The sequence below is a fragment of the Notolepis coatsorum genome (assembly GCF_963971535.1).
Source record: "Notolepis coatsorum genome assembly, chromosome: 20".
Classification (NCBI taxonomy): Eukaryota; Metazoa; Chordata; class Actinopteri; order Aulopiformes; family Paralepididae; genus Notolepis; species Notolepis coatsorum.
In genome coordinates this window covers 13,173,567-13,200,418 of record NC_140184.1, presented here as the reverse complement: position 1 = coordinate 13,200,418, position 26,852 = coordinate 13,173,567, and the positions used below count along the sequence as shown (strand labels likewise).

Sequence of the window (26,852 nt, the reverse complement as noted above, 5' to 3'; positions counted from 1 at the left end):
TAGTGAGCTGTAGTAGTGAGCTGTAGTAGTGAGCTGTAGTAGTGAGCTGTAGCAGTGAGCTGTAGCAGACTAGCAGTGAGCTGTAGCAGTGAGCTGTAGCAGTGAGCTGTAGCAGTGAGCTGTAGTAGTGAGCTGTAGCAGTGAGCTGTAGCAGTGAGCTGTAGTAGTGAGCTGTAGCAGACTAGTAGTGAGCTGTAGCAGTGAGCTGTAGTAGTGAGCTGTAGCAGTGAGCTGTAGCAGACTAGTAGTGAGCTGTAGTAGTGAGCTGTAGCAGTGAGCTGTAGCAGTGAGCTGTAGTAGTGAGCTGTAGTAGTGAGCTGTAGTAGTGAGCTGTAGCAGTGAGCTGTAGTAGTGAGCTGTAGCAGTGAGCTGTAGTAGTGAGCTGTAGCAGTGAGCTGTAGTAGTGAGCTGTAGCAGTGAGCTGTAGCAGTGAGCTGTAGTAGTGAGCTGTAGCAGTGAGCTGTAGCAGTGAGCTGTAGCAGTGAGCTGTAGTAGTGAGCTGTAGCAGTGAGCTGTAGCAGTGAGCTGTAGTAGTGAGCTGTAGCAGTGAGCTGTAGTAGTGAGCTGTAGCAGTGAGCTGTAGTAGTGAGCTGTAACAGTGAGCTGTAGTAGTGAGCTGTAGCAGTGAGCTGTAGTAGTGAGCTGTAGTAGTGAGCTGTAACAGTGAGCTGTAGTAGTGAGCTGTAGCAGTGAGCTGTAGCAGTGAGCTGTAGCAGTGAGCTGTAGTAGTGAGCTGTAGCAGTGAGCTGTAGTAGTGAGCTGTAGCAGTGAGCTGTAGCAGTGAGCTGTAGCAGTGAGCTGTAGTAGTGAGCTGTAGCAGTGAGCTGTAGTAGTGAGCTGTAGCAGTGAGCTGTAGCAGTGAGCTGTAGTAGTGAGCTGTAGTAGTGAGCTGTAGTAGTGAGCTGTAGTAGTGAGCTGTAGCAGACTAGCAGTGAGCTGTAGCAGTGAGCTGTAGTAGTGAGCTGTAGCAGTGAGCTGTAGCAGTGAGCTGTAGCAGACTAGCAGTGAGCTGTAGCAGTGAGCTGTAGTAGTGAGCTGTAGCAGTGAGCTGTAGCAGTGAGCTGTAGCAGACTAGTAGTGAGCTGTAGTAGTGAGCTGTAGTAGTGAGCTGTAGCAGTGAGCTGTAGTAGTGAGCTGTAGCAGTGAGCTGTAGTAGTGAGCTGTAGTAGTGAGCTGTAGCAGTGAGCTGTAGTAGTGAGCTGTAGCAGTGAGCTGTAGTAGTGAGCTGTAGCAGTGAGCTGTAGTAGTGAGCTGTAGCAGTGAGCTGTAGTAGTGAGCTGTAGCAGTGAGCTGTAGTAGTGAGCTGTAGCAGTGAGCTGTAGTAGTGAGCTGTAGCAGTGAGCTGTAGCAGTGAGCTGTAGCAGTGAGCTGTAGTAGTGAGCTGTATCAGTGAGCTGTAGTAGTGAGCTGTAGCAGTGAGCTGTAGTAGTGAGCTGTAGCAGTGAGCTGTATCAGTGAGCTGTAGTAGTGAGCTGTAGCAGTGAGCTGTAGCAGTGAGCTGTAGCAGTGAGCTGTAGTAGTGAGCTGTAGTAGTGAGCTGTAGTAGTGAGCTGTAGTAGTGAGCTGTAGTAGTGAGCTGTAGCAGTGAGCTGTAGCAGTGAGCTGTAGCAGTGAGCTGTAGCAGTGAGCTGTAGTAGTGAGCTGTAGCAGTGAGCTGTAGCAGTGAGCTGTAGTAGTGAGCTGTAGTAGTGAGCTGTAGTAGTGAGCTGTAGCAGTGAGCTGTAGCAGTGAGCTGTAGTAGTGAGCTGTAGTAGTGAGCTGTAGTAGTGAGCTGTAGTAGTGAGCTCTAGCAGTGAGCTGTAGCAGTGAGCTGTAGCAGTGAGCTGTAGTAGTGAGCTGTAGTAGTGAGCTGTAGTAGTGAGCTGTAGCAGTGAGCTGTTAGTAGTGAGCTGTAGTAGTGAGCTGTAGCAGTGAGCTGTAGCAGTGAGCTGTAGCAATGAGCTGTAGTAGTGAGCTGTAGTAGTGAGCTGTAGCAGTGAGCTGTAGTAGTGAGCTGTAGTAGTGAGCTGTAGCAGTGAGCTGTAGCAGTGAGCTGTAGTAGTGAGCTGTAGTAGTGAGCTGTAGCAGACTAGTAGTGAGCTGTAGCAGTGAGCTGTAGTAGTGAGCTGTATCAGACTAGCAGTGAGCTGTAGCAGTGAGCTGTAGTAGTGAGCTGTAGCAGTGAGCTGTAGTAGTGAGCTGTAGTAGTGAGCTGTAGTAGTGAGCTGTAGTAGTGAGCTGTAGCAGTGAGCTGTAGCAGTGAGCTGTAGCAGTGAGCTGTAGTAGTGAGCTGTAGCAGTGAGCTGTAGCAGTGAGCTGTAGTAGTGAGCTGTAGCAGTGAGCTGTAGTAGTGAGCTCTAGTAGTGAGCTGTAGCAGACTAGCAGTGAGCTGTAGCAGTGAGCTGTAGCAGACTAGTAGTGAGCTGTAGCAGTGAGCTGTAGTAGTGAGCTCTAGTAGTGAGCTGTAGCAGTGAGCTGTAGCAGTGAGCTGTAGTGGTGAGCTGTAGCAGTGAGCTGTAGCAGTGAGCTGTAGTAGTGAGCTCTAGTAGTGAGCTGTAGCAGTGAGCTCTAGTAGTGAGCTGTAGCAGTGAGCTGTAGCAGTGAGCTGTAGTGGTGAGCTGTAGCAGTGAGCTGTAGCAGTGAGCTGTAGTAGTGAGCTGTAGTAGTGAGCTGTAGTAGTGAGCTGTAGCAGTGAGCTGTAGCAGTGAGCTGTAGTAGTGAGCTGTAGCAGTGAGCTGTAGCAGTGAGCTGTAGCAGTGAGCTGTAGTAGTGAGCTGTAGTAGTGAGCTGTAGTAGTGAGCTGTAGCAGACTAGTAGTGAGCTGTAGCAGTGAGCTGTAGCAGACTAGTAGTGAGCTGTAGTAGTGAGCTGTAGTAGTGAGCTGTAGTAGTGAGCTGTAGCAGTGAGCTGTAGTAGTGAGCTGTAGCAGTGAGCTGTAGCAGTGAGCTGTAGTAGTGAGCTCTAGTAGTGAGCTGTAGCAGTGAGCTCTAGTAGTGAGCTGTAGCAGTGAGCTGTAGTAGTGAGCTGTAGTAGTGAGCTCTAGTAGTGAGCTGTAGCAGTGAGCTCTAGTAGTGAGCTGTAGCAGTGAGCTGTAGCAGTGAGCTGTAGCAGACTAGCAGTGAGCTGTAGCAGTGAGCTGTAGCAGACTAGCAGTGAGCTGTAGCAGTGAGCTGTAGTAGTGAGCTGTAGCAGACTAGCAGTGAGCTGTAGCAGTGAGCTGTAGTAGTGAGCTGTAGTAGTGAGCTGTAGCAGTGAGCTGTAGTAGTGAGCTGTAGTAGTGAGCTGTAGTAGTGAGCTGTAGCAGTGAGCTGTAGTAGTGAGCTGTAGTAGTGAGCTGTAGCAGTGAGCTGTAGTAGTGAGCTGTAGCAGTGAGCTGTAGCAGTGAGCTATAGCAGTGAGCTGTAGTAGTGAGCTGTAGTAGTGAGCTGTAGTAGTGAGCTGTAGCAGTGAGCTGTAGTAGTGAGCTGTAGCAGTGAGCTGTAGCAGTGAGCTGTAGTAGTGAGCTGTAGTAGTGAGCTGTAGTAGTGAGCTGTAGCAGTGAGCTGTAGTAGTGAGCTGTAGCAGTGAGCTGTAGCAGTGAGCTGTAGTAGTGAGCTGTAGTAGTGAGCTGTAGCAGTGAGCTGTAGCAGTGAGCTGTAGCAGTGAGCCAGCATGCACAATACCAGGGCCCTGGCACTGACACCTACAGTATATGGAACAGATCCACGATTAATAATAATAGTCACAACTGTGTTTACCTTGCTATGACATGTCAACATAACATGTTTGCAGATGAGCCTTTAAATGAAACAAAATAAGCAGCAGTGTCTGAGGTTGGATCCCATGCAGGCTGCATAGAGCAGTGGTTGTCAACGTGGGGTCCAGGGAAACCCAGGGGTCCTTGAGGGGCTTCCAACTCAATCATCATCTTAATTTGGGTGGTGTTCCCCTTTAATTAATACAATCACAACATTTGCTCCTTGATGTTTGTGGATCTAGAGGTGGTGATGGTAAGAGACAACATGTCAACGTGGGAAAAGAGGATGTTTTATGACATTTAGTTTCATTCTTCCAGATCTCCTCTAATGAAGCCAACACACCCAAGCAGGCGCTGATGGATCTGCCCAGTCCCACCGAGCCGGTCGCCTCCAAGAAGAACCTGTTTGAGGTCGGAGACGCCTGGAGCCACGCCTGGAGCCAGAACTCTGTTAAAGTCACACCGTCCAAGGTAAAGTCACACCATCCAAGGTAAAGTCACACCATCCAAATTAAAGTCACACCATCCAAGGTAAAGTCACACCATCCAAATTAAAGTCACACCATCCAAGGTAAAGTCACACCATCCAAGGTAAAGTCACGCCGTCCAAGGTAAAGTCACACTATCGAAGGTAAAGTCACACCGTCCAAGGTAAAGTCACACTATCGAAGGTAAATCCACACTGTTTCGGCACTAATTAATCATACCTGATGAGAGGAGGTTGAGTCACACCTGAAAGAGAGACGTTCTTTGAAATGTTACAAGAGAGGGAGTAATTATACCGTTGTACCAGCCACAGCCGTGCTGTAACAGTAATGATTGTGTATCAACTTGATCGTTTGATTGATCGTCAAGTGATTTTGTTTGTACATGATTTTGTTGGAAGACATTTGAAGATTGTGTTTGAAGGTGTACTTGGTTATGTATCTCAGGACTAATGACGATGTGTTAATCGAAAGACGAAGGACTGAAAACACAATGTTGTTTATTGTAATAAGGGGTAGGATTGGATAAGCATCTTGCCCTATTACCCTATTACCGTTCAGACAAGTGACTGTTTTTTTTTATTATTACATTTGACTTAATTCATTTTTCTTTCACAGCAAATTATCTTTGTATTTTTTCATTGTTATCTTTTGATTATTCATATTGTTCTAAATAAACCATTAATTTATTCATCGATGCTGGCATACTGTATAAAGTGAGCTCAGATGTGATGATGTGTGATCATGAAAATTATTTAAAACAAATTATGATATCAACATAGTTCTTAAAGCTATCATGTGTATACTGATCAACAGTACAAACAAAACACAGAGTCTGCTCCGTAAATAGATATGATATATCAAATGTGAGTGTAAATAAAAGTGGGATTATGCATTAAGTCTAGGCTCTCATTCCCATTCACACACAGAGCAAAGCGCCTCCGCTGTGGAAATGTGAGTGTTGACATGACTGTTCTTCTGCACAGATATATAACACTAGATGGCTCACCCGCGCTGCTGGCCGCGTGTTGCTTTTTAACAGCGGAGCAGTGCAAGAATGTGACAATTTGACCATCTGACCGCGGCAACGCGGGAGAGCGGCAGTGCGGAAATAGGCTGTCTATTGCCATTCTCTAAGACAAACGCTAACCTTAACCAGCTCCTTAACAGCGCCTAAACTTAACCCTTCTAACCTTAACCAACTCCGAAACAATGCCTAACCTTAACCTTAACCTTAACCATGCCTAACCTTAACCTTAACCATAGAAAGAATATTGCCATTCTCTAAGACAAACTCTAACCTTAACCAGCTCCTTAACAGCGCCTAAACTTAACCCTTCTAACCTTAACCAACTCCGAAACAATGCCTAACCTTAACCTTAACCTTAACCATGCCTAACCTTAACCGGCGAAAGAATACACGTTAAAAAAAAAATCACGTTAAAAAAAAAATTTGATGGGATTCGAACTCATCAACAACAGACCGCAGGACCGCAGGACCGTTGCTCTGCCAGGTGAGCTGAAGCGCCGAATGAAAATCATGGCGGATTAGGGCGGTTACATAATTCCGCAAGCTCTGCCGCTCCGCTCTGCGGTTGCCGCGCCGGCCGCGGGGCGTGTCGCAGCCAATCAGGGAAAACGCGGAAGCAAAGGCAGCACTGCTCCGCTGTTAATAAGCAATAGGCCTGCTGGCCAACGGAGACCGACGTCGCCACATGGCGGCCATCTTGCGAGGAGCACGCCCACTCATAACATGCGTGTCTATGGTGCATCATGTACTATTGAAATAACCATAGCTTGCTCAATTTTCAACCCTTTGGTTTGTTAAAAACGTCAGAGATGTAGTTATCATACTGCATACTTTTAATTAATGGACTTTGATATGAAAAAATTCTTCCAATCAATAATCATAGCCACGTTAATAACGTTTGTAATAAACCAAACTGTTTGTAAATCTGTCAAGATTTCAGCGAGTTAAGAGTATTTTTGTTTGTGCAGATCATCATCACCCGTATAGCAGTAGTCCACCCTTGCAAGATGGCCACCGCCGGTGAAGTACGCGGGAGACTCCGCCTTGAGCCATCTAGTGTTAAATATCTATGGCTCTTCTGTGTCTACACTACAGGATGCAGAGGGTCTAAAAGTGGGCGTGGCCGACCTAATCAACCAATGGGTGAAAGGAGGTCCAGATGATACCTGCAAAAGCTCCCCCTCCAAGCCAGTAGTAAGTTATAATTGGTCTTCTGTTAGACTGTTTTTACCTATTGATAGGTCTTATAGACCTAATGTACAATTAGGTATTCACTGGGAAACTTTATTTATTTCTCTGTTCTATCATATTCTGTTTTCACCAAGTGGAAATTGTGGACACAATACCTTAATGGTGATTTCTCTTCTCCTTCATTCTCTTTTCATTCTCAGTTTTCTCCTCAACTTTCTACATGTCTGATAACTTTCCTATATTTCCTTTCCCTGAGGTAACCGCTTTGTTTTCTGACTTTTCCCCTCATCTATGAAAATCTTACAATTCTTCCTATTTCTTCCTATTTCCTTCCTGTTTTGTGTCAGTGCACGGCAACCCAGCCTGTCTCACACTGCATGTTGTGAAAGTAACCAAATTCTAGTAGCGGTGAACCTCTGCTGCCCCCCGGTGGCCAAGTGTAGAATAACGCACATTATATTTAAATTATGCCACAGATACACTGATTCTATAAATGTACGGGGAGGATGATAGTTTATCGTTATGGTTACAGGAAATAAAACCTGGCGATGTTCTCAGCAAGAAGAATCTATGGGAGAACCTCGGGGAGGTGTCTTCTCCTGGAGGAGGGAAGGTAGGAATTCGCAAACCAAACATGGTCACAATTATATTCAGCAGTCGACAATGTAGGCTAGTTACTCACAACAGAATCCCACACAAAACAACTTTTTTATGCAGCCAGGATCGCTGAAAGCCACAGGTTGGAATGAGGAACTATCCTTGGTTTGGGATCAGTCCAGGCTCAATTGGAAACACGAATAAAAATCGCTACTCACTTGCCGATTGTGGATCATCCATTATTTTTTAGGTAGGCCTACCCGTGGCGTTTCATGCCAAATGGTTGAAAGAAAACCCTGATGTAATTTAATTCAAAGTGAAGTGATCCCAACCCAGTTTGGTAAATAAAGCAAACTAATCAATTACTGAATGGAAACTCTTGAAATGAGTCATTCATCTCATTAATCTCTGTAACGGGAAAATCTAGATTTATGAATACTAGTATGAATCTGTCATGAATATATATTGTGTTATAATTATATAATAAATAATATGGATGTTACCATTTTAGCCATTTTAACGTTACCATTTTAACTTTTTTGTTACAATATCTACTGTACATTATACTACTCTTACTAGTTACACTTACACTGCTGGCCAGTATGACTACCATACTGTCTTCATACCTATATCACTGTACATATTATACTACAACTCTGTATACATCTGATTAGCACTACACTCAGTAATACTAATTTGTATATTACCCAGTTTAATCACCGGTACATTGTATATCGCTGTTGCACTTTACTGCTACATTTGCACTCTGGTTGGATGCCAAACTTATTTTCATTGTACTGTACTTTTTTTTTATCTAATTAATAACAGGATTTGTAATTAATTAATCTAATTAATCGCATAACCATTTTATGCCTGATATTCTATATTCTATAATCATATTTCAAATTGCATGTGTCCGGATGGCAGAATTCAGTACTGTATCTACAAAATGTTCTGTTTAATCATCTTCCATCTATTAATTTGCTTAGATTTTCAGGTCTGGTCAATTTGAGCATAGTGTTATTCACAGTCAAAGATAAAAAAAAATGTAATTGATATTCTCATTTGGTTCATTACAATTTACTCAAGCCTACAGACACAGTATTTCTGACACTGGGAATACATTCCCTGAGATCCATAGATGTCCCTAGAATAAGATACCAAGAACATGCAAATGGACCATATAAAAAAAAATCTGTAAATGTGTATACGTTCTTATGGAATGAATGAGATAAAAAAAAATTATAAAAAAAAAGAAAATATTGTAATTAATTTTGAGTTAATTTTCATAACGCGATAATTTGCTGTGTAATTAATTTATCTAATTAATGCGATAAACTGACAGCCCAACTTCTAATCTATACTATTTCAGGGGAGCTCCAGCAAAAAATTCAAATTCATGGTGACAGGACATGGGAAGTATGAGAAGGTTGCTGTTGACGATAATGGCAACGAATACACAGACATGCCATCAGGTGAGTGACTCTCTCTCTCAGCACACAGATACTTATTTGCTTTAGATTTAGAACGTTGAGTTGTGTTGCGAGGCGAATATGAACTGTGCCCAATGTAAACAAGGCCTAACTCTCAAGCCTATCACAATCGTGATGATATTCACCCATGCCGTTGTATCATGCAAACAAAAAAAAGTCTCATCTCAAGTTTACACTATAGAAGGTTAACCATTTCACTACGGTTAACCTTCTGTAGTGTGGTAGTGAAAGGGTTAACATTTTGTAGTGTGGTAGTGAAAGGTTAACTGTCTGTAGTGTGGTAGTGAAAGGGTTGACCTTCTGTAGTGTGATAGTGAAAGGGTTAATATGTAGTGTGATAGTGAAAGGGTTAACCGTCTGTAGTGTGGTAGTGAAAGGGTAAACCTTTGTAGTGTGGTAGTGAAAGGGTTAATACATCTCAGTGCTAAGTTCATATCATCAATGTTGGGGAAACTACACCAAAAGTTGTTTACTACACTTCTGAAAGAATTTACCCTCAAATATCGTGGGTTAGCCTGTCAAACTAACACTTTGTAAAAGTGGTACAACCACGGCACATCCAAACTAGCCTGTCAAACTAACACTTTGTAAAAGTGGTACAACCACGGCACATCCAAACTAGCCTGTCAAACTAACACTTTGTAAAAGTGGTACAACCACGGCACATCCAAACTAGCCTGTCAAACTAACACTTTGTAAAAGTGGTACAACCATGGCACATCCAAACTAGCCTGTCAAACTAACACTTTGTAAAAGTGGTACAACCACGGCACATCCAAACAAGTCTGTCAAACTAACACTTTGTAAAAGTGGTACAACCACGGCACATCCAAACAAGTCTGTCAAACTAACACTTTGTAAAAGTGGTACAACCACGGCACATCCAAACTAGCCTGTCAAACTAACACTTTGTAAAAGTGGTACAACCACGGCACATCCAAACTAGCCTGTCAAACTAACACTTTGTAAAAGTGGTACAACCACGGCACATCCAAACTAGTCTGTCAAACTAACACTTTGTAAAAGTGGTACAACCACGGCACATCCAAACTAGTCTGTCAAACTAACACTCTGTAAAAGTGGTACAACCACGGCACATCCAAACTAGCCTGTCAAACTAACACTTTGTAAAAGTGGTACAACCACGGCACATCCAAACTAGCCTGTCAAACTAACACTTTGTAAAAGTGGTACAACCACGGCACATCCAAACTAGCCTGTCAAACTAACACTTTGTAAAAGTGGTACAACCACGGCACATCCAAACTAGCCTGTCAAACTAACACTTTGTAAAAGTGGTACAACCACGGCACATCCAAACTAGCCTGTCAAACTAACACTTTGTAAAAGTGGTACAACCACGGCACATCCAAACTAGTCTGTCAAACTAACACTTTGTAAAAGTGGTACAACCACGGCACATCCAAACTAGCCTGTCAAACTAACACGTTGTAAAAGTGGTACAACCACGGCACATCCAAACTAGTCTGTCAAACTAACACTTTGTAAAAGTGGTGCAACCACGGCACATCCAAACTAGCCTGTCAAACTAACACTTTGTAAAAGTGGTGCAACCACGGCACATCCAAACTAGTCTGTCAAACTAACACTTTGTAAAAGTGGTACAACCACGGCACATCCAAACTAGCCTGTCAAACTAACACTTTGTAAAAGTGGTACAACCACGGCACATCCAAACTAGCCTGTCAAACTAACACTTTGTAAAAGTGGTACAACCACGGCACATCCAAACGAGACTGGAAAACGATCGAGTCTTGAGTGTGGATTAGCACATACGTACATGGAGCAATGATCATGAACTTGACACGACTTCATGTGTTTAACAGCCAAGGTGGACAGATGCTCAGCATGCGCGTGGGGACAGCCTGGAGCCGTGTGGTTAGAATCATGGGAGATGAAGAAACAAAAAGAATGCAACATGAAACATTTGTACCACCATAACAAACTGGACAAAAGTAGTTTGCTTCTGTAACGACTACAGACGTTTTAAAATGTAATTGAACTACCACTTAACTACAGCAAACTACTTTGCATATCATCTAACAGATTCTATAGTTTCATATATTAGGTCGGGGGAAAAGATCGTTCTATAGATTTAATACTGTTTTGTGCCCAGGGCCGGCCCTGGCACATTTGGTGCCCTAGGCAAGAATCACCCCTCCCCAAATAATGGCACATCTCTTCCCTTATGTTAGATAAACATTTTGAATGTCAAAATATTGGTTGTAGATATGGAAGGGGGCGCAAACAACTCTATGTTAGGGTGGCGCTCTAGGCAACCGCCTATATTGCCTATAGGAAGCTCTGCCCCTGTTTGTGCCGACAATGTCCAAAGTTTAAATATTCCGTTTTGATATAGAAGGCAGAGAGCTCTGTTGAAGCATTCTGATATTTTAGAGTGACGTGTCTGGTTTCCTGAGTTCACTGCTTGCCTTGTTGTTTGGGGGCACAGCTGTTGTGTTTGCCAATCCCTCTGCAGTTACAGTATTTACAAGTGAAACTGGTGCCACCTCACATGACGCTAACCCACCTCAAACTAATGAGGAACTATATTAAAGGGGAACTATGCCCAATTTCACAATTCATACATGTTATTCCTCTGGTCTAAGACAGTACAAATATATTTGTGAAAACTAGTAACTCTCACCTAAATCCAACAACTAGAGTACTAAAACTCAAACTTGGGATGTCATCAAGTATAACGTTTGAAGCTGCTCCGTAGATAATGAATTTTATGGATTAAGGATTTTATAGATGACACTGAGACACTCAGGGGAATGTTCTGAGTTCATACTGTAGGTACATTTTCAGTTTCAGAACTACTCATTTGGATTAATTTCCCCCTTTTTTTTATATAAACGTTCTGTGGGTCCACCAAATCAGTCTCCCATTCACTTTATACCTGATAAGTTTGATTCCTAATTCTCTGGTTTCTGGCATTGGGAGAGAGTAGCCCATGTTCATTAATACTCTTAGGCCATCGAAATAACATATTATAATTTCTTCAAGTGGTGTGCCCCTTAAACAAAGTGTAGGAACTCAGGAAGTTTAAATGATCATTCAATAAAGGTGTTTAGCCTGCTCATACCTTAATAAAAGCGTGGGGCAGCACGAATAACTTGGCTTTGCTAATGTATCGTGCTTCCATTCAAACAGACGGCAACAAACATGAAGTCAAGTCTCACGTGAGACTTCATACTACTCCCTGGCCAGGGTACTCCTGGGTCCTAGTGCCCACCCACGTTACACTATATGTCATGCACATGTATTTGATATGTTAATAAAATTGCATTTATCTATAGTCCTCCTAATTCTGTCACTGTTTGATGTCACAAAGAAGGGTGTATCCGAAAGCTGTCTACAACATTTGTAACAGGTGATGAAAAAGTAAACAAATAATTAACTATTATACATTTGTTAATGATGAATTGGCTTCACTTCAGATTAGGGCACACAACAGCATCTGCAAATGATTTTTAGATGTTTTATGAATGTCTTAACAAATCATTTGTTGAACATGAACAAATAAATGGAGGTACAGTATAGTCGTTTTTTCATATCCATTTTTCAAAGCATCTACAAATGTGTTACTACACATTAAACAACATTATTTAATGATGAACAAATCAAGTACAAACAATGTTGATAATGAGTTATAAATAATGTAGAACTAATTTGTAAATGTTATACAAATATAGTTATAAATGACGGGCAGCTACGTGGCGTAGTGGGCAAGGCGCTCGCCACGAATGACGGAGACGCTGGGCTTGCCTGTTCGAGCCCAGCGCTCCACATTGCTTTCAGTTTAGCTGGTCGTTCATACTAATACACATTGGCCGTATTAGGGGGTGGGAAACTGATGGGTGGGGATCGGGCGTTGTGGACAGCGACTCCTACAGGTCGGTTGGTGCGCCTGCGCAGTAGAATCAGGAAGTGTCGGGGGCAGCGTGAGCCTCCCACGCGTTACTCCTCGTCACTGAGAGATCGAGCTGCGCAGGTGAAAAGATGCGACTGCTGTTACCTCAAGTACCGGAGGGGACTTGTGCTATGTATGACTTAGTCCACATTGCAGCCGGCTTGTGGGAGGCAAGAAACAGCGTTCGTGACAGGGGAGGGTTGAATTGGATGATACGAAATTGGGATGGGAGAAAATATAGAAAAAATGTGGATAAAAAAATATATATATATAGTTATAAATGATTTAATAATAATTTATGAATGTATATAAATGATTTGTTCATGATTAGTTCATTATCTACAAATACCTTATAAAGGTCTTATAACTGAGTGTTATTATAAAGTGTTACCAATATTTTCTTTTCCCCCCTTCTTTTTCCGTTTTTCTCCCCTCCCAATGTTAGTCGTTATGCCAATTCCCAATCCCCTTCCTGCGCACTCTACCCCCTACCGTCGGTCTGGGAGGGCGGAGACTATCACATGCTTCCTCCGACACATGTGTACCCAGCCCACCACTTCTTTTCACCTGGCAGCGCAGAGTCCGCAGACTCTCACTGGGAGAGTGTAACGTGTGGAAGGTCACACTACCTCTCTTAGATCCTTCCCTCGCTGTGCAGGCGCCCCGACCGAACTGTAGGAGTCGCTGTTTACAACGACCCGGACCCACCCACCGGCTTCCCTCCCGCTGACTCTGCCAATTGAGTCAGTATGACGGCCGGCCAAGCCGGAGGCAACGCTGACAGCCGGATTCGATACCAGTGTCTCTCGCGTTGGTGACGAGCGCTTAGTCCGCTGCGCCACCCAGCCGCCTGATCATTCAATTTATTAAAGATTAAAGATAAACTGGTAGAAATGTGAATTAGAGATTCAAATAGTTATTTCATTAATATGTCGTTGGGAAGTGAAGGATTTCCCTGCATTGAGACATCAGGTCTGAGTTTAGTAACTGATGATTAATAAACTGTTAAATACTGTAGTTCCCTATTAGTTCCTTGGCTACGTACTGTTAAATTCATATGGAGGACTGGGAAAAAACATATTTCAAACAGACAGACTGAAATGCCAGAACTATTATGAATACAAAAGTGAGACAGTTGCTTTACATTTGATTTTATACAGATATGTCAACACACACACAATAATCAAAACATGTTTTAAGCATTTTTTGTTGTTGTTTGTTTTAGGTTAAAATGATTTAAGCAGCAATGATGAATCCTGCTGTGGTTAACTTATGATTGTTATTTCACACTTAATTTTTGTATTAAAAAAAGTAATGATTTGTGTCATGATAAGTGTTATGGTTATGACAATGACAATTTATGACCTTGGAATAATACGATTCTATCTGACATTTTGTTAAAACGATTGTTATAATGTATATGGGTGAAGTTAGATTTTTGAAAATGTTTATTTCAACTGGTCAAATGTTTTTTTTATAGTTTTGTTTTAATTTAACGGATGTGAAAATGTTAAAGCTCAATATCTCAAAAATACTCGTAGAACCTTATAATTCCAAGCTCACACATTTCCAAAAACGATCTCAGAGACGACAATAAAAATGTAAGTCAAGTTGAAAAATAAACATGCTCATAACCTCTATAGCAGCAGCATCATAGCACAAGCCATGGAACACCATCCTCTACCAATTCACGTTCTGCTAGTGCCTTTTCCAAGTGACACTACTATAACTGACTTATCTCAAACCCTGCCCTCTTTTCTTGATCCTCCAATCACAACTGCCGCTTCCCTCGGACAAATGAGGAAGCGATGGTCACAATTGGAGGATCGAGAAAAGATATAGGTACATTTCCCTGCACTGTCACCCAATATCTGAAGGTATTTGTCATTCAATAAATCCAGGGAGATCTTACATTACCATCATTTTAGTTATTCAATCGTAATGCAATCCGATCCGTCCCAACGCCATTCATCGCATGAGTCCCGAGGGATCCGTATCTATAACCCGTCCCACTCTATACATTTCCACGCAGGGAATCCAACAACACATACGTCGGCGACCATCACTAATATGCCCATCTGCTGACCACATACATTAAGTCTCTGTCAAATGGCCCTACTCTTCTATCACTAGCTGTGTCTCTCTTCCAAAGCAATATCCTTCTCAGAAGTTCTCACACAACGACTGTACTGACATTCAGCGTCTCCCTGCCCTGTTGATCCAGGAATGTAAAAGCCCTATTTAATTTATTACACAGAGATCAAATATGTCATTCCACCAGTGGTCTACACGTACAGCTACAATTGCTTGAATAAAAAATAGAAATAGAAATGTATAGTATGTCAAATGAAGTGAAAATATCTACATGCATCCTCATCTGACCATAAACCCATTAAATAATCAAAATTAACGTTTCGTAATCTTAAAGGGGGAAAAACCCAACCCCTAAATCAACTCAAATATCTAATAAGGTTCTGGCTATCAAGTGCAAATCTCTCAGAAATTAAATTCAACTTATTTTAGTTGACAATTGTCATTCTTTTGGTTTCTTTTCCATGTTCCGTTGTGTTAAGTCAGGTCATCTAGTGAGACCCACTTTGTGTCATAGGCTACTGTACCCAAGTTCTTGACTTCTAAAACCCAGTCCTTGTGGGAAATTGATAGACTACCTTTTTCTGCATAAAAGCAGTATTGATTGACTCGACAAACGATAATATTAACCAGAAATATATTCATGTTAATTTTGGGGTTGAATTTTCCTTTATGGTGTAATGCATTGAAAGCTTTTCTTTTTAGATTTTTAGAAAGCCTGAAGCATTAAACACTTATGTAAAGATCCTCTGCCATACTTGGACCTGACATCCTTTAAGATCAAAGCCCCTACCCCCCAACTAACCCCCTGAAAAAAGATTTACGCACCCCCTACCCCAAAAACATTTAACAATCTTGGCTGTCTTTTTCTACTGCAGATATTATATGCAAATAATAATAAACTGTGGTTATTTTCTGCAATGTTCTTAATGTCTCTCTTGACCTCAAATAAAAAGCCTTGAATCTACCCCTCCCACCTCCCCAATTTTAGATGACAAATAATTTACTAATAATAGTACTAATCTAATTTTAGATTAAGTCATTTTCACTGCACAACCGTGAGTGTACAACAACTTTCTCATGTTGTCGCAAGTTAGGCATCTGTATCTTTTAATCCACCAAATCCTCTCGCAGTTCTATTAAAGTCCTTCCGTTCGTCGTCCTGAGATTTGCGGCTCAGCAGGCCCCTTTCAAAGATTGCTGCGATTTTAGTGAGTGGCTTTTCAGCAGCCTCTTTCAGCTTCCTGGCGTCAAATCGCGGGCTGTACAGTAGGACGGGTAGCCGATTCACAAAAGACGGGACGTCCGCCTGATCATCCTTGGAGCCCTTTTTCTTCTCTGAATCTGGTGTGTTGCCTTTGATCTGCTTTATAATTTTCTCCTTGGTGGAGAACATCTGAAAGAGCATGGCGTCCCACATCTTCATAGCCCTGGGTCCCTCGCAGTTCTTGGCCACCTCCAGGCCTTTAGATTGTGTCGGCGTTCCCTCGTCCCTGTCACTATTCCCTCGCTCAGTCTGAGATATTCCCTCTGACTCTGGAAACATAGGCTCTTCAGGCTCAACCACCATGTGCTTTTTGAGTCGCGACCATCCACTCAGTTTGGCCTTAAGACCTTTTAGTTTCTGCGCTGCCTTGGGTTCAGCGGTTGGCGGAGACATTTGCACTGTAGCACCCTTGTCAGCTGAAGATGCAGTTGATGTCGCTGACTTCGAAGAGGTTGTCTCTGGCGTGGCTTTCATCTGGGCAGCATTGGTCTTCATAAGTTCCTTGCCTTTTAAACCAGTCTTTGGCTGAGATGGCGGTGACATTCCTCCGTTTGTCGATGGAGCTTTGACTGAGACTGAGGCCTGAGGCAGAGAGGCAGGAGTGGTAGAATCAATCACAGCGTCTTTAGTTAGGGACGGTTTCATGTCAGAATCAGTGGCTGGGTTTGGTGGGGATATGCACTCTATAGCTGTCTTTGTAGAAGGCTGAACATTACTAGCAGGTAAGTTAGTCTGGACAGGCGTGGGAGAAGGCTTTGCAGAGTCTTTAGTCTCTATAGCTGGTTTTATTAAGGGTTTAGTTCGTATATTAGCAGAGGAAGGTCGGGATTCTATCTCTCTTGTGGGGGACTTAATTTGCATGGCAGGTGTGTTAGTTAGGCCTGGATCAGAGGAGGGCATGGGATCTTTAGTTTCTAGAGTCAACAAGGAAGGCTTTCCATCCATGGTGGAGCTTAAAGAGGGTCTTATTTCTATCTGCTCTGTGGGGGGACGCACTTTTCCAGTAGGGTTGTTAGTCTGGATCAAAGTGGCTTTCGTTATGGCTGGTTTCATGACAGTGTCAATGTTTGAGTTTGAAGGGGAAGCAGTCTCTACAGTTGGCTTTGTATAAGGCTGAACACTAATGGTTGGTTTGTTAGTCAGGGCAGGTATAGGGGAAGGATTTATGTGGTCTCTAAGGTTTGCAGAGGGTTTAGTTTCTATTGTATGATTGAAGGCAGGTTGAGTTTGAGAGGACTTAGTAAAGGGTTGAGCATTTATTAGAGTATTGCTTGCCATAGGTTCTGGAAAAGGAGAAGCTCTTGAACCAATAAATGTTTTAGATACATGGTTCGCTTCCATACTAGGGCTTGGTGGTGGGTCTGGGAAAGGGGACGCTCTAGAACCAAGCAAAGGTTTAGTTAGGTGTTTAGCTTCTATAGTAGGGCGTAGTGGAGGTTCTGGGAAAGGGGAAGCTCTTGAACCAATCAAAGTTTTAGATACATGGTTAGCTTCGATACTAGGGCTTGGTGGAGGTTCTGGGAAAGGAGACATTCTAGAACCAAACAAAGGTTTAGTTTGGTGTTTAGCTTCTATTGTAGGGCTTGGTGGAGGTTCTGGGAAAGGGGAAGCTCTAGAACCAATCAAGGATTTAGATACATGGTTCGCTTCCATAGTAGGGCTTGGTGGTGGGTCTGGGAAAGGGGACATTCTAGAACCAATCAAATGTTTAGTTGGGTGTTTAGCTTCTATAGTAGGGCTTGGTGGAAGTTCTCGGAAAGGGGAAGCTCTAGAACCAATCAAAGGTTTAGCTTCTATAGTAGGGCTTGGTGGATGTTCTAGGAAAGGGGAAGCTCTAATCAGAGGTTTAGTTGCATGTTTAGCTTCTATAGTAGGGCTTGGTGAATGTTCTAGGAAGGGGGAAGCTCTAGAACCAATCAGAGGTTTAGTTGTGTGTTTAGCTTCTACAGTAGGGCTTGGTGGATGTTCTTGGAAAGGGGAAGCTCTAGAACCAATCAAAGGTTTAGTTGTGTGTTTAGCTTCTATAGTAGGGCTTGGTGGAGGTTCTGGGAAAGGGGAAGCTCTAGAACCAATCAAAGGTTTAGTTGCGTGTTTAGCTTCTATAGTAGGGCTTGGTGGTGGTTCTGGGAAAGGGGAAGCTCTAGAATTAATCAGAGGTTTAGTTGCGTGTTTAGCTTCTATAGTAGGGCTTGGTGGATGTTCTTGGAAAGGGGAAGCTCTAGAACCAATCAGAGGTTTAGTTGCGTGTTTAGCTTCTATAGTAGGGCTTGGTGGATGTTCTTGGAAAGGGGAAGCTCTAGAACCAATCAGAGGTTTAGTTGTGTGTTTAGCTTCTATAGTAGGGCTTGGTGGATGTTCTTGGAAAGGGGAAGCTCTAGAACCAATCAACGGTTTAGTTGTGTGTTTAGCTTCTATTGTAGGGCTTGGTGGTGGTTCTGGGAAAGGGGAAGCTCTAGAATTAATCAAAGGTTTACTCAAGTGTTTAGCTTCTGTAGTAGGGCTTGGTGGAGGTTTAATATTTGCTGTGGCTTTTCCAGAGGGATTAACATTCATAGCAGGTTTAGTGTTTTGAGTACAGTGTATGACAGATTGTGTATTTGCAGTTTGTGTGTTACTTGTTTTAGACTCCCATGTTTTAATCACAGATTCGGAATAGTGTTTCATTTCAACATCAGGGTTTGGTAATCCCTTTGAAGGGGGTTGAACATTGACAGTAAACTTATTCATTGGACTAGGTTGTCTAATGGGAAGGGTTTGGACATGTATAGGTGTAGTTGCAGACCCTGAGATAGGGTACATTTCTGTCTCCGTTAAAGGTTTTGCTGAGTGTTTCTTTTCTATGGTAGGGCTTGGAGGAAGTCTACCATCTATAATAGGCTCTGCAAAAGGTTCCCTTACAGTAGCTTCATTCGTCCGACCAGGCTCAGGTGTTACAGATGCTCTCTGTTTGACAGGGCTGACAAGTTGTTTACCTTCTGTTTTAGAGTTCGAGTAGGATCTTGTTTCACTGGTTAAGTTGAGAGAGGGATTTGTATCAATGGCAGGCATTGTAGCTGATTGCCTTTCCATGTCTGTTTTTGGCAGAACACTTCTCGGTATGATGTGTTTCATGATAGGGCTAGATGGCGTCGTCGGTTTACTTGGCGGCTTAGCTTCAAAGGTCGCCTTGCTGGCAAGTGGTATTTCTGTGTTTGAATTTATAGGCGGTTCAGTTTCCATCTCAGGTTTTTTAGGGAGAATGGCAGGTCTACCGGGAAGGTTGCTGGCTATACTAGAATTTCTTGATTGTATTTCTTCTGTAACCTTGCCACTCATAATAGCCTCTGCACTTGAGTGGAGGGACTTGTTGGAGGGATTGGTTCCACTACTAGCCATGTTTAGTAGCATGCTTTCTTCTGGAGGATTGGAAGGTACTTTTAGTTCTATACTAGGTTTGTTCTTAATGCTTTCTGCTACACAAGGTGTGCAGGGAAGCCTTTCTGTGGTAGCATTCCTAGGCAATGTACCATACAGTTCTATGGTTGGTTTTCCTAGCAGCTCACAATCTACTGCTGGCGTGATGATTATACTGCTTTCATTGGCAGGATTTCCAGGGAGCTTGGCACCCATATTTGGTTGGCCGGGCAGTAAAGTATCTATGGCAGGTGTGTTGTTAAGTATGGTTTCAGTATCGGGTGTGCAAGCCTCTACTTTGGATCTACTGGAAGTTAAATGTTCAGCTATAGCCTTTTTGGTGTGGGTTGGATAGGTTCCTCCACTGGCTGTACTGTCTAGATTCAAGCCTGTGGTTGTTGTTGCCTGGGGCAGTACAAGTACATTCTCACTGCTATTTATGCAGGGCTTTGGGGACTCTTTAGTTTGCATTGTAAGTAAGTCTGCCTCAAGGGTCAATTTAGCATCTGAAACATTGTGTGATTTAGTTGGTGTGATCGGTTGCCAGGGGAGTTCAGTTTTTGTGGTAGGTTTGGCTTCTATTGTAGTATCTACAGTATATACACTAGATACACCTTCCTGGGACGGCTTGGTTACATACTTTGGCCCAGGCAAATGTGAGCGTCTGTTACCTTTTGGACGCTTTCTGTGATATGGAGCTTCAAGGGTGGGGCTACTGTGTTTTACATTTTCTGTGTTTGGATTGGCTGTGCATACATCATCTACAGTTGCCACAATATGCTCATATGGAATATTAGTTCCTGTGGTAGGTTTGCCTGGTTCTTTTGAGAAGAGTTTAGGCTCAATGTTTGATTTGCCTGGGATATGATTAGTAGAAATGCAGGGCGTATTGTTCTTTTCGTTTGTCTTGTCAGCTAGAACATTTGAAACCTCTGTGCTAACTTCGGTTGGTTGCTTAACTTGCTTGGGTGAAGTATTTCTAGCAGTTGGTTTTGTGGATAGTTCTGTCTCTAAAGCAGACTTGGTGGACTGTTTGATTCCTAATATAGACATACCTTCCATGGAAGTTTTTACAGAAGGTTGGGCATCTTTTGATTTCATTGCAGGAGATATTTCTGCTATAGGGGTTGTAAAGTGACTGAGCATTGTAACAGGCTTGGGAGTTACGTGAGGATCTTGGCCAGACAGTACTGAAGGACTGACTCCTATAGGAAGACTTGGTTGGTGAGCTTGCACTACATGTATGTTTCCTCCCTTCCAGGGAGCACTGGTTATCTTGTGTATTTCTCCAACATTTCTATCAGCTTTAGAACCAATTAGAGCGGGGGCTTTCTCCATATTGTCAGCTTTCTGTATAACATCTGTCACATTTGTACTATTCTGAATCTCGTCATTTGAATACGCCTCATCTACTTTCATTGGAAGAGGCGTAGAATTTGACACTGCATCGCTATCATTCAGGCATACAGGAATCACATTTTGTGGTGCCTCCATCTCAAATGGTGCCCCACTTTGTGTGTGTACCTCACCTGCTTTGGGTATTGGTATTGAAGCCTCAGAATATGAGGCTTTTGGTGAGGATACTTGACTTGTGGGTTGTTTCACAGTTTGCTGTGCCAAGCCAAACGGAAGTTCAGGTTTTACTACATCCACCATAGATGTTTTAACCATTTGTATTCCATTACTGTGAGCTTCAGCTTTGCTGTTTCCAAGCACAGTTCTCCTAAACGGGGCCGTCCGATCTGTTGTTAGTCCAGAGTCCTGGGGAGTCGAAGACATCTGTAAAATAGAAGCAGTAGAATATTCCACAGAAGACATAATAGGCTGATGTTGGGTCTTAGCTCCGGATTCTTCAGACGCGACAGGATATCCGTTTTCTACCCTGTGAGACAGAGGCTTCTCTGGCGGTACTTCATCCGCGGCAGCACCCGTAGGACCATAATACGGTGTGTTAGTCCGGATCCCGCCATAAGCAACGTACTCGGCCGGAGTAAGTCCATAATAGGTTGACCGTTTGTGCTTTGGGGAACCAAAGGACATTTGAGATTCCAACAATGAGGTCAAGGACTTGCGTGCCTCGAACACGGGGGGTTTGTAGCCGGGTTTGGGACTTGGCGATGCTTGTGTTGACAGCACTGGCATGGCTACTACGTTTGAAACGCTCTTTGGTGTAGATGAGGGGAATAACGACGGATTCATTGGCAGGTATGGAGCTCCAACCTCTTCTGAAACTTCCTCTGTCAATTTTGGCATTCCGGAAGATTCTTTCGGAAGCACTTTGGCCACAATTGCTTCATGTGCAGCCATGCTTGGTGCTAGAGTCACTTCTGATATCTTCAGGTTTACATTTCCTAATCGTACTCCAGTTGTTCCGCTGTTTTCTCTACCATTGCAATCTCCGGTTAGCTCCAGAGAGTGTTTGTTTGAAGCCGTGTCATTAAATCCAGTTCCTGGTTCCAGTTTTTTCACCGTGGTCGGGGTTTTACATCTACTGCTGATGTGATATAGTGATTTGCATCTTTGTAAATCTTTGCTAACAACAGGAGCATATAAATCCTGAGTGGAGCTAAAAACAGGACTTGCGGCGAATAAGAGCGGGTTGGGTTTTGAGATTTCAAAAACAGGTGTTGATTCTTTGGATGGTGTCCAGGAGGGTGTCTTGGGTCTACCGGACGCGGTCCTAGCCACAACAACTTTATGTGAGGTCAGCATTTCACTATTCACCACGGGCATACTCGTAGCTTCCTTTTCTCTCTGAACGGTAGATATGGCTGCTCCCTGATATGATGCATTTAATCCTGTGAGATCCTGAAGTGAGGGCGGCTTGGAGATCTCATAGAACGTTGCCTTGGACGTATAGATCCTCGTTTGAGCCGCATCAAACTTTTTCTCTTTGGCACCTCCGACGAGTGATATCTTGGAACCCGTCATCTCGGCATGCATCTGCCTCATAAGGGAGTTATCGTTACCAGGCCTGGCGGTCAGCGTTGATATCTGGCTCTGGCCGCTGTGCTTTGGCTCGCCGTACGTCTCATTCTGCATGGAAATAAGAGGCTGTGTCTGAGGGACTGAAACCAGGAGAGGAACAGGAGGTAGATTTGGGACCCGCCAAATAGCCGCCAGGCCTGGCCCACCGTTAATGGGTGCGGCTGGGAAGAGAGTGAGGCTGTGAGTTGATATTTTGGGGCTGGACTGCAACACGGGGACCGGCCGTTGCAGAGCTATCGTTGCGACGGGCCCGTAAGGTGAATCTAGTGGCACATTCGAGTAAAAAGCAGGGGGCGGGGGAGGGGACGGCGGGGGCGAGAGTTGCGTTGCGAAAGGGGAGGCGTCATCGAACAGAAATGACGAGCACTCGTACAGAGGAGCCACCGGGTGTTCGTACGTCCTGGCCGGGGGCGTGTAGGACTGTGGGGGGAACATTCCTGTTCGACCGTAGGGGCTCCTCCGAGGAAACGGGATGGGAGATGTAGAGGGATGATGAAAAGGTACATAGCCGGGGAAACTGGAGAGTGACTCGTCGCCGGCATAAGCCGAATCCGGCGTCCTTGGCGGACTTGACTGGTCGCTGTGCTCCAGGTCGGTGCTAGCTTCATTCACCGGAGACAAGCAGGAGCGGAAGGGGATAGGTGTCTGAGAGGGGCCCGCTTTTTTCTTGCCCCTCTTCTTCTTGAGTTTCTGTAGCCTAGCATTGTCTTTGCCTGGTTTGGGTAACAAGGGAGGGGGGTACTGCTGGTCAGGCTCAGGCTCATTGTCGTAGCTCACTTCCATCAGCATCGCAATGGCCTAAAATAGGAAAAGGAAATGTAAAGTATTTTATATTTCACAGAAAAAACGAATTTGTCAGACTATTACTATTACTAAAATAACTTTCTAATAACCCCAATGTGGCCATGACTTTTACTTTTTCTTTTTTAATCACTTTCACCAACACTCAGCTTTAATTTGTGTCAATTGTATGTGGTGGAAATACTAACGTAATTTCTTTCCTGTTTACCTTTTAGCTGGACAGTTTCATGAAGAACTTTGAAAAGACACATTGGAATTCCGTGGATTATATGCAAGTGATATGGGTTTGGATGTCACTTTTCACAGGTCTCTTTATTTCAAACATTTAGTCGACACATTTCTAAAAGTTTATTTACAATTCTTGAATAAGACTGTTATAACGGTGGCCTATGTTACTTCTTATCACTGTCAATCTTATCAGAATACGTAATAAATCAAAGCTTTCAGTTTGTACTGTTTATATTGGACAGTTGTATATGTTGTCCTCTTGTGAATAATGTGTTATCTGCCTTTACTGTTTGTTTTGTAAATTTCACTGCAAAATCTAAATAAAATCTAAAAGTTTCACTGCACAGGGTGTTACTGTTGCTGTACAAATGTAGATCTATGTCCAAAAGTTATATGCAAAGGAGACTGGAATGAAGGCTAACAACTACAGATCATGATTTAGAATAAAAGTGAGTCCTATTGTATGTGAAATTACTATTATTTCATAATTTTAGTTTGAATTGATATTTGTATAAAAGTAATAATGTATTGGACTCAAGAACATTTTGGATACCTTTATTTAGGCTCTTTAATCAAGTTAATAATTTAGTTACAACAACTGGGCTGAGAGAGCTTCAGAGGAAGGCACACACAGACGCCACACACAACTAGGGGTGGGAATCACCAGTTTCATCATGATACGATACGATATCGATTCTTTGGACAACGATACGATATTTGCCGATATCACAAAGTCTCTCACGATACAATACGATACGATTAGATTCAGGTGCCTGCGATCGATATGAGATGATATCATATGCCCATTTAACACAATCAGTAACATTTAGATCAACAAAAAAAAGGTAATGAAAATATCATTTGACATTTGTATTTTTGAGCTCTTCCAGACATTTAAAGGAAAATCAATCTATTGTTTTTAATACAAATAGACCTCCTGTTCACTGTAAAGTGCCACGTTTTTATATATTGAGCTTTAAACTTTAAGCTACATTTTTTGGAACTCAAAACTCACAACCTCCCTCTCCCAAACCGTTCCTACAACAATTTGTTGATGTTGCATGATCATGTATAGGCCTACATTTATTATGTATTATATTGTTTATGTTTAAATAACATTTAAACATCAAACTCCTCTGACCTCATCTGGTCTTTCCAAAGACGCGCGCACACACACACACAGAAAGGGAGAATGCTATGCTGTAACGTCTACACACACGGAGCTACTGCTGTTGTTCTTGGGCGGATATGAGACTCGCCACAGGATTTTCAAAATAAGAGTATCGATATGAATCGATCTTATTACATCGCATCGATCCGATTCGATTGTTGATAATTACATCGATGTATCGATCTGGATCGATGTATCGTCCCACCCCTACACACAACTAGTTTTAAAACTATGAGGTACCACCTCAGATAACTGTGTGTGAACAGTTGATACATACTAGGGCTGTTCCCTTTGTTAATCAGTTAGTCGTTATTCATTCATAGTCTTTCTTTCATGCTGAATGAATTATCTCCTGAAGAAATGATGAGCAGATCTCTGGTAAGCACTGGATTTAAAGACGTCCTTCTGTGTTCTTGTATGTGGGAAACGTACACTTTACAGATTTGTCTATGTAGATTCAAGATGATTTTATTGTCATGTGCACAGTTAAACAGACAGTTTGCTGTACAATGAAAAACGTATATTGCAAGTCCGCCCTACATAACATCACACAGATCACACAGTCACACAATAGAATGAAAAACTTAAATATAAGCAAATGCTAAGGGGATCTTAAAAAGCCAAAAAAAAGCCTATGACTATTAGTGGACTTTAGGGTTTCTTTAGTCGAGGACAGATCTTATACAACATACAGTCGGCTACATCTAGTCTGCACTGATTTGTGTAGGTGAATTCATGGTATGCCCACAGTGCAGGGATGTAAAGTACTTGAGTAATTGTACTTCGTTACAATACCTAAGTACTGTTTTTGGGGATTTGTACTTTACTCAAGTATTATTAGGTTTGTATACTTAATTACATTTCAGAGAAAAAAACATACGTTTTACTCCTTACATATAAAATGCAGACCTACAAAGTACAAATCTTGCAGGTCCAACCATTTGAATTAGTATATTTGTTTCTCTGGCCGAACTAACGTTAATGTTATTAATCCTGCGGCCGCACTTTATTTAAAAACAGCCAATCAAATCCCCATCGATGGAAAATGAACCCGCCCATACCCACGCTGATTGGTCCTTGTGCAAGACTAGAAAGCGGGGATCTTTGGTTAAACACCAGAGGGTTAGAAAAAAAAAGTTTTTACTTTGAATTTAGTACATTTAAAAGTTGAAACTTTTTTACTTTTCCTTTTACACACTTTTAGTGTGTTTTAGCCAGATACTCAGACTTTTACTTGAGTAAGATTTTGAGACGGTACCCAAACTTTCACTTGAGTATAATTCCTGGGTACTTTTTACACCCCTGTCACAGTGCTATCTGTTGGCGTGTTCTTTACATGGCATCTCAGCCACACTGTGTCCACCAGCCCTCACAGCTGTTTACAGTCTATATTTAACCTTGTGCTAATGGCGCTCTAAGAACTGACTTCAGATGGGTTTAGAGAGACGTCGGGTCTCATGACAATAGGCTCGTTAGCGGGTTCTAAAAAATAACAACCATAATGGGATCCTGAAGGTGTTGTATTGTAGCCATGAAGCGTTTTCGCAGGTTGAAACGCAACGGCATGCAAGCTGCTCCTTGTGGTTTGGCTACTAAGAAATGATGGCGATTAGTTGTGAATTCGGTCTCATAATAGGGAATCTGTTTGCTTTAAATATGATCTATGTGTAGGAAATAACACGTAAAGTTGATTTTCCTGAGTTGTCTCAGTTTAGCGTCATACTGTACTATGTGAAACCATACATTGAATTTACCAAAAACACAATGTAATGGATATTAAAACAGCTACAATGAGGATTTTCAACAAGATATATCATTGTCATATTGGTTGTTATACCTTAAAGTAAACATGATGAAAATGAGACCATTTCTGAAACAATTGTTAGTCTAATTCTCATGATAAGACCACATTTCCCATAAACCCTGTCACTTCCTGTTTTGCCATTAGCTTCTGCCCATTGCGCCCAACAGCACGGGGAAATGTTTTGATGAGAGAGGAGACGTTGAGAATCAGCAAACATGGAGTTTTTATTATTTTAATAATGCAGGACCTCTTTAGAGGTCTTTATTCGGCATGCAACAAACTGGGACATGCAATGGGAGCGGCACACACACACACACTGGAATACACACACACACATGCATTGTCTTTGATTGATTTTGATTTAGTTGATGAAGCAAGTTTCTTTTGGAAAGGCTTCCTTTGCACCATATGCCTTGAGCAGAACTCCTGTGGAAACCGGCCCAGACACACTCAATATCAATAGAAAATAGAGGATATTGATGTCTCTATCAATGTCAACATCAAGTCAAGTCAAGAGTTTTAATTGTCACGGCATACAAGTATACAATGAAATGCGGGTGGTCTTGCCCGCAACGATGTGCAAACATCAATGATCTTGCCAAGGTATGGACATTGAATTTAAGACGATATATCAATGTCAGAATCTTCCTAGTAGCTGCTT

The 26,852-nt window shown here is 42.6% G+C and overlaps 2 protein-coding genes across 2 annotated transcripts in view; one reads left to right on the top strand and one right to left on the bottom strand.

The window, feature by feature from the left end:
• lsp1b (lymphocyte specific protein 1 b) overlaps window positions 1–23,548 on the top strand; it is a gene marked incomplete at its 5' end in the record, with an annotated part of 114,326 nt that extends 90,778 nt beyond the window's left edge. The window contains 5 exons of the mRNA XM_084337668.1: window positions 4,034–4,186; window positions 6,326–6,424; window positions 6,954–7,034; window positions 8,391–8,493; window positions 23,204–23,548. Coding sequence (XP_084193794.1) covers window positions 4,034–4,186; window positions 6,326–6,424; window positions 6,954–7,034; window positions 8,391–8,493; window positions 23,204–23,229 — 462 coding nt within the window. The 3' untranslated portion in view covers window positions 23,230–23,548. The remainder of the gene's footprint in view (window positions 1–4,033; window positions 4,187–6,325; window positions 6,425–6,953; window positions 7,035–8,390; window positions 8,494–23,203) is intronic.
• On the bottom strand, window positions 15,633–16,199 carry LOC311247266 (proline-rich protein 33; the record flags this gene model as incomplete). The annotated part of the gene is made up of 1 exon (XM_084337627.1): window positions 15,633–16,199. The coding sequence occupies one exon, from the start codon at window positions 16,197–16,199 to the stop codon at window positions 15,633–15,635; it is 567 nt and encodes a 188-aa protein (XP_084193753.1).
• Window positions 23,549–26,852: the final 3,304 nt, after the last annotated feature.